Consider the following 14,069-nt stretch of genomic DNA (forward strand, 5'->3'; position numbering starts at 1 on the left):
ACAATGTGTACATAAATGTGACTGACGCATTTGTGTATGTATGTAAATCATTATATATACAGATGTAAAAATAATTTAGATTTTCCCATGTTTCACATTTTGTCATTTAAAAAGTGTACATGTTTTTGGCTTCGTTAAATATTTATTTATTTTTTAACATTGCAGATCACTAAACCATTCTTTGCTGCAGTGCCAGATGGAAAGGTGCAACAGAAGCTATTGAGAATTCTGTTTGATTTACTGTTAAATTGCAAAAACCCACTTTGTGCCCAGGCAATTAGCAGTGTTTTTAAAGGGGTAAGTTGCAGCCTATTAGGACTTGGGAATCTATTCAGAATTGTTAAGATATTTCAGGTTAAATTGCAATCAATAATTATATTGATTACTTATGGAATTCTTAACATGATAGTCATCAGAAGCTATATAAACCACATTAAAATGCAATTTAATATGCATTAAAGATGCATTAAAATAGTATTCCTAAAAGATAAGTATCACATCTCTATGTATTCATTATGTTGTAATAATGAACTTCAGAGGAAGGAGGAACATTCCACTCGGCTTCGTTTTTATTTTCTGTACGAAAAAAGTAGTTTTGTCTAAAATCAAAAAGTGTTTTTCCAAATACTTTGAGCGTAACTGTTGCTTTAATAGTAATTTGTTTGTTGTAATGCATAGATGAAAATTGTTCTTGCATTCTGATTGACATAAGAAATGCAGTTAGGACAGGCATTCAGAGCTATTACAATGATCAAGGCCAGATAAATACTTGGGTGGATAGATGTTTGTTGCTCATATGTACTTAATATTTTATTTTATTTTGCTCTAGATTTCAGTTGATGCTGAGCAGATTAGTGTAGAGCTAGACCCTCCTGAGAAAGCCAAAGCTCTGGCTACCGTTCAGCAAACTAGGAGACAGAAAATACAGCAGCAGAGGTAATGGGAATAGAGATGTAGAAGTTACAGCCTTTGTCTATATACATTTAGAAAACACCACTTGTTGAGAGAATGTCATAAAATATATAGAAGGCATAGGAACTTCTTTGACTATATCTGTAAAGAAGATGAAAAATCCCAAGGACTTCAGAGTTTAAAGCCTCCCCATATTATTTAAAAGAGCTGACAGAGTGCTTGATACAGAAGACCGCTATCCCTACCCAACAACCTTAAAATCATATATTGAACTTGATGTGCACAGTCAGGTCAGAGCTTATTTTTGTGTGTGTTTACTATTAACATAGATGTAAAGAAAGTGCATGGGTGAGGTTTTTAATGGATATTGACAAAATCTTCTTGCCGTTCAACTAAAAAGCAAAAGTAAAAGCTTTTTTAAATAAAAGCTTCAGTCATGTTATTTTTATACCCTCACTAAGTAAGTTCAGGAGAGAGAACTTTTGTTCAGTTAGTCCTACTCTTTCTATCGCTGTTCATCTGTATGCAACCCCTTCACCCACTTAATTTACCGAGGGTCTTGCTCATTAAATTACTTCTTAGAGTGTGTATGCGTGTGTGTGTGTGTGTGTTTGTTTGTCAGAGGAAAACTTATAGAAATGTAGGCTGGAAGGGACCTCAAGAAGTCAATTCCAGACTCCTGTGCTGTGCATGACCAAGTAAACCTAGACCATCAATGACCAGTGTCTGTCTAAAGTGTTCTGAAAAACCTTCAATGACGGGGATTCCACAACCTCCCTTAAAAACCTATTCCAGAGCTTAATTACCCTTATAGTTGGAAAGTTTTTCCTAATAGCTAACCTAAATCTCCCTTACTGCAGATTGTCCATTACTAAATGTCCTACCATAAGTGGACATGGAGAACAGTTGATCACCATCCTCTTTATAACAACTCTTAACATGTTTGAAGACTGCTATCAAGTCCCCCCTCAGTCTTTTAATAGATTGTTTAATAATTTGTTCCAGTATCTTTCCAGGTATGTAAGTTAGGCCCACAGGTCTATAATTCCCCTGGGTCCTCTTTGTTCCCCTTTTTAAAGATAGGTACTGTGTTTGCATTTCTCCAGTCTTCTGGGACCTCATCTGTCCCCCAAGATTTTTCAAAGGCAATGGCTAACAGTTCCGAAATTGCATCATGTAGTTCCTAAAGTACCCTAGATGAATTTCATATGACCCTGTCAAGTTGAATACATCTGATTTATCTAAATATTTTTTCACCTCTTCTTTCCCTATTTTGGCTTACGTTCCTTCCCCCTTGTTAATATTAATTGTGTTGCATATCTGGTTACCCATAAACTTTTTAGTGAAGACTGAAAGAAAATAGGCATTGAACACCTCAGCTTTCTTGATGTCACTGTTATTAGCTCTCCTTCCCTTCCAAGTAGAGGACCTACACTTTCCTTCATCTCTCTCTTGTTTGTAATGTTTTAAAGATCCTATTATTGCCTTCTATGTCCTTTGCTAGGTGTAACTCATTTTGTGCCTTAATCTTTCTGATTTTGTACCTACTTGCTTGTGCTATTCTTTGTCCTCTTCCTTTGCAATTTTTCCATGTTTCCACTTTTTGTAGGATTCCTCTTTGGTTTTCAGGTCATTAAAGAACGCTTGATGGAGCCATATTGTCCTCTTACTATTCTTCCTATCTCTTCTTTGCATTGGGTAGTTTGCAGTTGTTGTCTTTATTATTGTCTCCTTGAGAAACTGCCAGCTCTCCTGAACTCTTTTTTCCCTTAGATTTTTCTTCCCAGGGAACCTTATCTGCCAGTTCTGAATTTGTTTAAGTCTTCTGTTTTGAAGTCCATCGTCTTTTTATTGCTCTCTCTCTTTTTCCTTGGAATCATGAAATCATCATTTCATGATCACTTTCACCCAAATTGCCTGCTATCTTCAGATTTGCTACCAATTTCTCCCTGTTCATCAGAATCAAGTCTAAAATGGATGTCCCTCTGGTTACTGCTTCCGCGTTCTGAAACAAAAAGTTGCCCCCCTTACGTTCCAAGAACTTATTGGAAATTTTGTGTTTTGCCATATTACTTTTCCAAGAGATGTCTGAGTAAAGTGCCCCATTACTACCAGATCTTGTGTTTTGGATATTCTAGAAGTGACTCATCCCCACATCCTCCAGATTTGTGGTCTATAGTAGACCCCTACCATGGTGTCATTCCTATTTTTTTAACCCCTTTTATCTTTACCCAGAGACTTTCAGCTGGTCTGCCTCCCACCTACTTCTGGACCTTAGAACAAGTGTATATATTCTTGATGTATTATGCAATACCTCCTCCATTTTTACCCTGCCTGTCCTTCCTGAACAGGCTACACCTCTCTGTACCAATATTCCAGTCATGAGCGTTATCTCAACGTGTCTCAGTGATGCCAGTTAAGTCATAATTTAGCTTGTGCATGAATGCTTCCAGGTCTTCCTGTTTTTTCTCCATACACCTTGCATTTGTGAATAGACATCTAAAATGCTGAGCAGATTCTCCCACTGATTTTCCTCTTGTCACTTCTGTGACCCTGCTGTAATTGTCCATGTCCTTCCCCTGCACCCAAATATCTAATTCTCTGCTAAAGTTACCTTCTTTTATATTTATCTGTGGGCTTTTGTCACCTACCCCCTTTGAACTTGGTTTAAAGCCTTCCTTACTAAGCTGGGGAGTCAGTGCATGAAGATACCCTTCCCCTTCTTGGTCATGTGGACCAAATTCAGTCAGTGCCTAGCCAGCCAGTAGTTAAAATGAGACTATTGTCCATTAGCTGGATGCCCAGCGGGTCAGCATTGAGACAACTGACTAATAACAGAAAAATTATTTCAGCCGCAGGAACCCATCTTGGATTATAGGGTTGTGTTTGAGTATGTGTCTGTACAGTAGGCACACAGTATTTTAACTTTTTTTTTAACACAATTGGATCCATTTTTCTTTTGATAATCCTGAGATTCTATTTTTGTTTGAAAGGCCACGCAAAACCTTTTCAATCCGAACCCAAGTTGTGGAGGTTTTGTTTTCTAACAGCGAACTGTGCTCAGTTCATTTTCTTTGAATATATCTTGATTTTCTTGAGTATAATCTTTTTAGAAAACCCCAAGTTCCAGAATCAGTACCTGAAATAAGCAGTGTGAACTGGCAGAGAGTTACACTCATCCTGGAATTACTGCAGCACAAGAAGAAGGTCAAGCGTCCTCAGGTGCTAGTACCTGCACTTTTTAATCTGCTGGCCAGGTAATATGTCATTAAAAATTAATAAGAAATGTCAGTCATTACCTGTTCTCTCCTCATTAATAGGGGAGGTAAAACATTAGAGTGTGGGCTAATACCTAAACATTGTGGCAGCGACATATCAGTGCGCCCTTTTTTTTTTTTTTTTAACTCGTTTAGTCAGGAGAGTAGGATGCAGGGCTGCTGTCAATATTGTACACTGAATGTTACGGTGGGCCTTTGAGGGTGGTACAACATACACAGCTTGTCAGACATGTGCTTTATTTCTATATTAAGGGGCTTGAGAGTGCAACGGTTTCCCTAAACCCTGATTTTCTGTATGGTCATGCAGACCTGCGCTGATAATGGTGGTGGGGACAACACTGACCTTGTGGTTCCTAATTCAGGGCTGCTAAAGGATGATTTACAGAAAGTAGTAATATTGCCCTTTTTAAAGCAGGCTAATGAAATTACTGCTATTCCTCTCTTGCCCCATTTCCAAATGTTTACTGGTTTTTACATATACCTCTCCCAATCCCCCTAAGAAGCACTCAAAGCCAGATGTTACTCAAACATGTGATATCTTGGCAGGAAGAGCCTTGCTGAATTGCCTGTCTGCCTCCTTGGGACCTAGTCTGTGAAAATTAAAGCCCTAAATTTCCCTTTATTTTGTAACACAGACTTTTAACAGATTTGGTGACTAGTTTTCAAACCTTCAAATTTACCTTTTACAGCCAAGGGAAAGATAGATGTTTCAAAGGGAAGTGGGTGATTCAGTGACATTAAGTGTGCAAATGACATTTCAGTGCACAACAGTGATTATTTTCTGAGGTAAAATAATCTGAGATAAAATAGGAAAATTATCCGCATACTGTGTAAGATTAGTGATGTTTTTATGGAAATCTTTGTTTTAACATTATCTCTGGTTTGAATTTTTAAGATGTGACTAGTCCACTAATTTATCTGAAATTTTATTTTTCATCCTTCCACTTCCTACCCCTGACTACCTCCTGAATCTTTAGGTGCCTGGAAACTTCAACATCAGAACAGGAAAATATGGAATATACAAAGCAGCTAATCCTAAGCTGTCTCCTAAACATCTGTCAGAAACTGTCCCCAGATGGCAGTAGGATCCAGTCAGGTAAAAATCACAGCTTCCAGTTCTGAGCACGAAAACTTTCCCTAGCTTTTGTACATTATCTGCTTTTTAGGATTGAAATAGTGTATCTGTTTGTTCTTAACATTGGTGATCTTCTTTTTAAGAAAGTACTAAGCAAGATTTTTTCCCCCTCTCTGCAGATATCCTTGATAAAGAGAAATTCAATGTGGAGCTGGTAGTTCAGTGTGTCAGGGTATCAGAAATGCCTCAGACACATCACCACGCGCTGCTACTGCTTGGTACTGCTGCTGGCATGTTCCCTGTAAGTTGTGTGTGAGGTTTATTAACAACTCTTCTCTTTCGTTTCTGATTTTAAGAGAGGGGAAGACAGAAAGCTTAAAGGTATAGAGGACTTCAGGAGAGAAAACTGCTACTGAAAGAAACGGGACAAAATTTCGATGTCCCTTAAATTCTTTTGAAGAGATTCCCACTCCCATTTTTTATTTAAAAACAGAAAGATACTTTGTCATGGTGTTGTTAATCACTAATTGGGATCGTCTTATCCCTCCCACAGAAAACCCCATGGGGAATGGAAAACTTATTACAAAAGGTCAATATGGTTCAGCATGACATTATCCCCCTCAGGTTAAATGACTCCCCCACCCTTCCGTTGTGTTCATGGCCTTTTGCACCTCCTTTTCTTATAGACTCATAGATTTTAAGGTCAGAAGGGACCATTATGATCATCTAGTCTGACCTCCTGCACAACGCAGGCCACAGAATCTCACGCACCGTCTTCTGTAACAAACCCCTAACCTATGTCTGAGCTATTGAAGTCCTCAAATTGTGGTTTAAAGACCTCACAGTGCAGAGAATCCTCCAGCAGGTGACCCATGCCCCACGCTGCAGAGGAAGGCGAAACACCTCCAGGGCTTCTGCCAATCTGCCCTGGAGGAAAATTCCTTCCTGACCCCAAATATGGCGATCAGTTAAACCCTGAGCATGTTGGCAAGACTCACCAGCCAGCACCCAGGAAAGAATTCTCTGTAGTAACTCGGATCCCACCCCATCTAACATCCCATCACAGACCATTGGGCATATTTACCTGCTAATAATGAAAGATCAATTAATTGCCAAAATTAGGCTATCCCATCATACCATCCCCTCCATAAACTTATCAAGCTTAGTCTTGAAACCAGATATGTCTTTTGCCCCCACTGCTTCCCTTGGAAGGCTGTTCCAGAACTTCACTCCTCTAATGGTTAGAAACCTTTGTCTAATTTCAAGTCTAAACTTCCTAACGTCCAGTTTATATCCATTTGTTCTTGTGTCCACATTGGTACTGAGCTTGAATAATTCCTCTCCCTCCCTGATATTTCTGCCTCTGATATATTTATAAGAGCAATCGTATCTCCCCTCAGCCTTCTTTTGGTTAGGCTAAACAAGCCAAGCTCTTTCAGTCTCCTTTCATAAGACCGGTTTTCCATTCCTTGGCTCATCCTAGTAGCCCTTCTCTGTACCTGTTCCAGTTTGAATTCATCCTTCTTAAACATGGGAGACCAGAACTGCACACAATATTCCAGATGAGGTCTCACCAGTGCCTTGTATAACGGTACTAACACCTCCTTATCTTTACTGGAAATACCTCGCCTGATGCATCCCAAGACCGCATTAGCTTTTTTAACGGCCATATCACATTGGCGGCTCAGTCATCCTGTGATCAACCAATACTCCAAGGTCCTTCTTCTCCTCTATTACTTCCAACTGATGTGTCCCCAATTTATAACCAAAATTCTTGTTATTAATCCCTAAATGCATGACCTTGCACTTTTCACTTTTAAATTTCACCCTATTACTATTACTCCAGTTTACAAGGTCATCCAGATCTTCCTGTATGATATCCCGGTCCTTCTCTGTATTGGCAATACCTCCCAGCTTTGTGTCATCCGCAAACTTTATTAGCACATTCCCACTTTTTGTGCCAAGGTCAGTAATAAAAAGATCCTCCCCTCCACCCTATGCAGCATAGGGGAGCGTCTGGTCCAGATATGACAGTGAAAGATATTCTTAATGGTTTTTATCTCATGTGACAGTGTAATGATTTTATTTAATAATGTTTTAAGTCTTTGAAACTGCTTCTGAAATAGGAGTTCTCTTCTGTGAGCTGATATGCAGCCATTGTTAAAATAGGTTACACAAGTGATGTTAAAGTGTATCAGTATATAAAGGCATATATTTGTTACTTTTTCCCCTGTTGTTCAGTCTACCAGTTGAGAAGTTGAAAAATAAAGTGCTCCTCCCCATGATTAAACTGAAATGTATTTGACAGGTAGTTTTTAATTGCTTTATGGGAACCCAGTACATGACATGAAAACAATTTTCCATCCTTCTTTAATACTGGGTCAGTGACTGGTTTTCATTTTTTAAATAAAGTAAATATTTGCCTGGAATATTAAATATCTTTCTAAACATGGCCTATTTATTCTGCTTGCTAAGCCTGGATGGGAAACCTGTTCACAGCTCCTTTCATTGTGCTCTTATAAAACCAATGACACAGAGGCTTTAGCAAGATGGTGCCACCAGCAGTACTCGAAGAATTGTCAGAAGTTATCTTTAAAGCTTTCACAGCACTAGGCTACGTTAAACTGAAAAATTTCAAATTGAATTTGTTTGTTCGTTCACATTGTGGTTGTGAGGTAGCCTAAAGTAGTCAGAAAACTAAAATTTAAAGCAGCTGCTCAATCGTTACTTCACATTGTGTCATCTTTCGTATTGCAGGTATTTGAAAGATAGAGGGGCAGTTAGGTGTCCAACTTCCATTGAGAGTCATTGGCATTCATGTCTTTGAAAATCTACTCATAGGTGATTTTGCATACAGCAGTACTGCATTATCTGGATATAAGAGCATGACAGACTTAGTCAGCCTTAACTCTTAATTCCTTTTCTTTACCAATTTAGATTTTTGTTTTGATGTTTAAATATTACACCTCTACCCTGATATAACACGAATTCGGATATAATGCGGTAAAGCAGTGCTCCAGGGGGGCTACGCACTCCGGTGGATCAAAGCAAGTTTGATATAACGCAGTAAGATTTTTTGGCTCCTGAGGACAGCATTATATCGAGGTAGAGGTGTATATGCCCTTCAGCATAGTTGCTCTCTGTAACTTCAAGGGACACCGTCATCTTGAAATCTAGTCAGTTTAAAAAAAAAATTCTGTGAATAAAGGATTGTTTTCTCTAATTTCTTTGTTATAGTAAACTTCAGTACTATTTATTTAAAAATATATATTATTCCAGATAAAGGGTCAAAAAGCCTTAAAGTATATTGAGAGGCGGGGAGGGAGAATGGAGAAGAACAAAACCACAAAGACCTACAGACCCTTACAGAAATTAGTAGCTTTAGTATCTAAAACTGAGAACACTAACCTGGAGTTTTCTGGGGGCTTTGTTTTTCAGGACAAAGTTCTCCATAACATCATGCCCATTTTTACGTTCATGGGGGCAAACGTCATGCGTCTAGATGATACTTATAGTTTCCAAATAATTAATAAGACGGTGAAGATGGTTATTCCTGCTCTTATACGGGTGAGATTTGTTTTCTTTCATTCGAAGAAGGCTCTGAACAGTATTTTGGGTGTGTGTTTTTTGTTTTGTTTTTAGGGCACTAGTAAATAATTTATAGCATGTTCCTTGAGATTTCTACTGGTTATGACAGACATGACCAGCCCTAAGGTCCAATGAAAAGTACTACTGAAAAAGTATCCTCCTTATCCAGGGGAGTGGAAATGTATTTTACAGGCGGTGGAATGAAAGTGATGACTTGCATAGCTAGTCTGGAGCATGTTTTTGGTGTACAGGTCTCAGTGACGTTCTTAAAAGCCTAGTAATGATTTGATTAAAACACCATATGTTATCAGATTGTATGACTGAATGTGGCTTGAAATGTTTAAAAATATATTTTCTAACTTATCAAAGAAATATTAGGAGTATAAAATCTGGCCTTTGCTGGTTTTGTTGGACTCACTGGAGATCGCAGATGTACTATAATACTTATTTATGGGAATGGGAATGTCATTTCTTTTCTTCTAACTCTTTATTTCTGGCCATTTGAGCTAAATGAATATAAACCCAAAACAAACACAGAGTTAGAAAAAGACTTAATAAAAACACTTTCCCTGAATCTACTTTCACTTAGCATTGTCCCTAACACACTCCAGTTGTCCATGGGTTTTCATGAAAAACGTGGTGGGTGAGATCTGAATTTCGAATGTAAACACAAGTAGGAAGAAAATCTCCGGTTGGAAAACCTTTCAGGCCCCCTTCATACATCATAAAGAAACAAAAAAGAGAAAAACCCCATTTTACTTTCTCTGCATGTCACTTTTAGAGAAATGAAGCTGTTCTCCAGTATGTTTTGAAAAGTAACTTTTAATTATTCAATAATGGAGCCATTACCAAATGTGAAAACAAATCTGTGTAAGCATATGCGTGTGTATATATAATTATTACATATAGATAGTGGTCTGTTAGTGAGCTGATATTCTCTAGGTCCTACCAAAATTGTTTTTATTAAAGTGTAAAATTTGAGGAAAGAATTGAAATGCATGCTGAGGGTGAGATTTTCAAAAGTGCTCAGCATTGGTCTCCCTTGAAAATCTCCTTTTGACTTCATGGGAATAAATTTAGATGTTGCTGAGTAATTTTCAATATCCCAGTCAACTTGAGAGCATTTTAATAAAATGCTTTCCTAAAACTCAAAGAAAATTCAGTGACTGAAAATTGTTTTGTATAACATCCAGTCTTTTGTTCACCCCACTTTGCACTGGTGCAGCACATCTACATTAAGGGGGCTCGTACACAGATATGCCAGTGCAGACTTTTGTAATATCAACAAGCCTTACGTTTTTGCAGGATGAAGCCTTTAGATGTTTATCTTGTGATTGTAATGTTTGGCAGTGGTCTTGCTTTGATTTATGTGCCTCACAAGAACAATTCCCACCTCTTTTTCTGTGCATATAAAATCCTCATTAGATTGTGCCTGTTTAGGATAATTTGTTGAACTCCCTAACCTGTTTATAGGCTGAAGAATGTGGCTCTCCAGAGGCTGCACAGAGTGTGGAGGAGGTAGTTATTAAAATCATACACGTGTTTGTGGATGCCTTGCCTCATGTGCCTGAGCACAGACGCCTGCCCATCCTGGCTCAGCTGATTGATACGTTGGGAGGGGAACGATTCCTCTGGGTTCTTCTAGTGCTCCTGTTTGAACAGCATGTGACCAAAACAGTGACTGCAGCAACCAATGGAGAAAAGGTCAGAACCCTGGGGGGTGAACTCTTTAACTGTAAAAATGTCCAAACTGAAAAGAACAGTATGTTCTCGATGTAAGTGGTGGTGTAGCCTCATCAGTCCAGGATATTATAGAGACAAGGTGGGTGAGATATCTTTTATTGGACCATCTTCTGTTGGTGAGAGAGAGAACCTTTTGAGTTTAGAGTCAGCTCGAAAGTTTGTCTATTTCACCAACAGAAGTTAGTCCAATAAAAGACATTACATCACCCACCTTGTGTCTCTAGCATGTATTCCATTCAGTTGTGAGATAAGGCCCTTGACTACCCTACAAAAATTACCATCTGTGTAAGCACTGTTGTTGCCAAAACATGAGGATAATGTTTATTATGTGTATTGTAGTAAAACCAAGGAGCCCCAATCATAGACTGCAACCCATTGTGCTAGGTGCTGTACAGACATAACAAAAAGGCAGTTCCTGCCCCAAATTGCTTACAGTCTAAGTAATTATGGGTTAAAACTTTTTTCTTTGCCTCTGTGTCTTGCTAAAATGAGATTCTCTGGTGTGGATTTTATTCTTCCACATAGGCAGGAATAAATCATATTATATCACAGAAATGTATGTGTTTTTGTAGTGTAGCCAGGATCTTCATGGAAATTGTTAAAGGGAGAATAGTTTAGGCTCAAAATTCAGGGTTTGTTTATTTTTAATTTTTTAAAGGAGGTGATTACATTTTTTTTTATAAATGAAGGTTTTTCAATTCCCTAACCACGTTGTGAACCCAAACACAACAGCACTTTGCTATTGCAGGGTATCCAGAAAGTGAAATAGATCCGTCTAGTTTCTGTGTCCAGGCTGAGTGAAATACTGAAATTATTCAAACAGCATTAATGGGGAAAAGTTAGATTACAACTTTCAGTTTTAATTATTTCATACCATGTTAATAGCACAGCTATTGTAATATTTCATAACCTATTGGCCAAATTCAGCCCTGCCTAGGTTGAAATGCATGTGGTACTCAGTCTTGGCTCAGTTGGGCCCATATTTTCTGCTTTGTTTGTTTTAAAGACCAAGTTAGGCTTTTGAGGAGTTTTTTTTTTTCTTTTGCACAAAAATCGGCAAATGCAATACATTTCCTACTGACTACTTTTCTAGTGCATTTAGAAGTTAATTCTGATATTCAGTACATGGTACCTGTCCAAAATCGGAAAAGCTTTAGTCTGTGCTGTAAAAAATCATTGTCGTCATCTTATTTTTGCTCTTGTTTAGCTGATATTTCTTGAGGTTCTATTCTCATGTGCCAGTTCTGGCAATCTCTTTGTGGGATGGAAAAATCAAATCTAATAATGTCTTCTTTTAATGTTTTTGGCTCTAGAAATCTAGTAGTTTTCTGTTTGGGCTTAAAAAAGACAGACGACAACAAAAAACATCCTACCAAATTGACTGATGGAGTAGCAAAAGAGATTTGTTTTTTCTACCTCAAATAATTTTTTCAGGTGCACACTAATTTTAATGGAATATTGTGGAACGTTTCACTGTTGATCAGCTGGATCTGAAATAGTGAAGTTAGTGGTAAGCCATAGTCATTACCACAGTACGGCTTTTCAATAGTCTTTAGTGTGTGGAATGAGCTGTTGGTCTCTGTCCATTCACAGGGGACATAAGTCCACCAACACATCTTGCTGCTGTTATCATATCCAGCAACATTCCCTAGCACCGTACATTCATACACATTCAACAACAAACATTTTTTCTCTTATTTTTAGTTCTTGAAATAAATATTTTCTCTCTTTAATCCCTAAACAGGATGCTGTTTTGGAAACAGACATTGAATTTTGGATTTCTGTTTGTTGTGAGTTTAGTGTTCAACATCAATTCCAGAGCTTGATGAAAATAATCCAGTACTTAACAAAACTGCCAGAGAACAAAGAAGGTAACCACAAAACAGACTTGCTCTGCAGAACCAACAGATGCTTGTGAACCTTAATGTTACTTCTGTTGTTCAAGATTTTGGGCTGCAGGATTACCTTAATTGCATCTCTCTCCCTCTCATTCAGTTAGAACTACAGTTGAGAAGTATATACCTTTTTTGTGCCAAAAAATTAATTTCAGAATACTTTGAATTAGCATTCAGGGCCAAATAGTACTTTTCCTTCATAGAATATAGTAAGATGCCCCAAAGTAGTTTAGTTTAAAATAAAAAGGGACCACCCATAATAATTAGTGTATAGAACATAACATGTATAATATAGCATGTGCCTGTTTTATAAGGCTGTTCTTTAAAGCAATTTACAACACAGGAAGAATCAGACAAAATCTTAATATTTGTATTAAAAGTTAATGAAATGGAGACATGTTTCCCTCTCCTGTATTTTAGTGTCTTGCTTCTGCCTTAATATAGGGATGATTCTGGGACTTTTGCAAAACGAATAGGGCTAGCACAAAGCTGACTGGAGTTCAGAACAGTGCTCCTGCCCTTCTGCTTGAGCTCTGGGCTTGCCTATTGTATAGAATCACTGTGATGATGAAAAAATTAACACGCTGGGGAGAGAAAATGGATGACTTTCAGATGGCATTTTGTAGGAGAATATATTGAAAAATATAGAAGACTCTTTTGAACCTGATCCTTCCATTCTTGCACAAGCAAAATTCCTGTTTGAAGTCAATCAGGATTTTGCCATTGTGAGGACTGTAGGATTGGACCCTAAATCTCAGTTACCCAAGTTTACCTCAACTACTGAACACTGCAGCACTTATTTGCCCTTTAACTGTTGCAACATTTTATTTCAGTTTTAGTAATTGTCAATCAAAAGCTTTTTTTCTTAGTCATGGCTGAAAAAATAATTTTTTGGAGGGGGGGATGTTTCATCAGATGATCCTGGACCAAAAAAATTAACACGCAAGACGAAAACACAAGATGAAGAAGTGCAGCTTTTTAATGTGGAGTCTCACTCAGGCAAACAATTGCGACATTTTAAATTTTTATCTGTCTCCTTCATGGCACAGCTTTTGGCTTCTCAAAGTTTTGTGAAAAAGGTAATGCAGATTTTTTTTGTCATTTTCTTTTCATTCTGAGCACATCTGTTCTTTTAGCTTTCTGAAGTATATTTGGCCGACTGGCTTTTACACAGTTCTGAAGCCTTTTTGCAATTTGTTGTTAGTAAAAGTTTGGGGGGACTTTTGGGGGGTTTCTCTTTTTCCTTTCCAGTTCTCTTACAAAGAGACTTAGCCTGCGTGATTGAACATTAGGTAAATCCTGGCCACAGTGAAGTCAATGGCAAATAGCCTCAATAACTGATTGCTATCACACTATCTGGATTCACCAGACTCCAGCATTATAACTCCAAGGTACCTTTTGTTTTTTGTTTTCCAATTATATATTATAAGGTAGCTTTTGAGTTATAGTGTTGGAATTTTGTGAATTCATATAGCGTTGGAATCTGGTAAAACACTAAATCAGGGGTGAAAAATTATACTATTAAATCTTAAAGAATCAAAGTTTTTTGTTTTTTTTTTTAAAACATCAGTTTAGGGG

General features: G+C 37.8%; 1 protein-coding gene across 2 annotated transcripts in view; it reads left to right on the top strand.

The window, feature by feature from the left end:
• Positions 1-14,069, top strand: part of HEATR1 (HEAT repeat containing 1) — a 54,335-nt gene that overhangs the window by 28,338 nt on the left and 11,928 nt on the right. The window contains exons 24-32 of one of the 2 annotated variants that reach the window (XM_034765053.1): positions 166-297; positions 830-936; positions 4,026-4,169; positions 5,168-5,286; positions 5,445-5,566; positions 8,704-8,832; positions 10,327-10,557; positions 12,341-12,467; positions 13,389-13,570. In XM_034765053.1, the coding sequence (XP_034620944.1) occupies positions 166-297; positions 830-936; positions 4,026-4,169; positions 5,168-5,286; positions 5,445-5,566; positions 8,704-8,832; positions 10,327-10,557; positions 12,341-12,467; positions 13,389-13,570 (1,293 nt within the window). The remainder of the gene's footprint in view (positions 1-165; positions 298-829; positions 937-4,025; positions 4,170-5,167; positions 5,287-5,444; positions 5,567-8,703; positions 8,833-10,326; positions 10,558-12,340; positions 12,468-13,388; positions 13,571-14,069) is intronic. The other variant, XM_034765054.1, reaches the window with a different exon arrangement.

The sequence above is a fragment of the Trachemys scripta genome, chromosome 3 (genome assembly GCF_013100865.1).
Source record: "Trachemys scripta elegans isolate TJP31775 chromosome 3, CAS_Tse_1.0, whole genome shotgun sequence".
NCBI classification, from domain to species: domain Eukaryota; kingdom Metazoa; phylum Chordata; order Testudines; family Emydidae; genus Trachemys; species Trachemys scripta.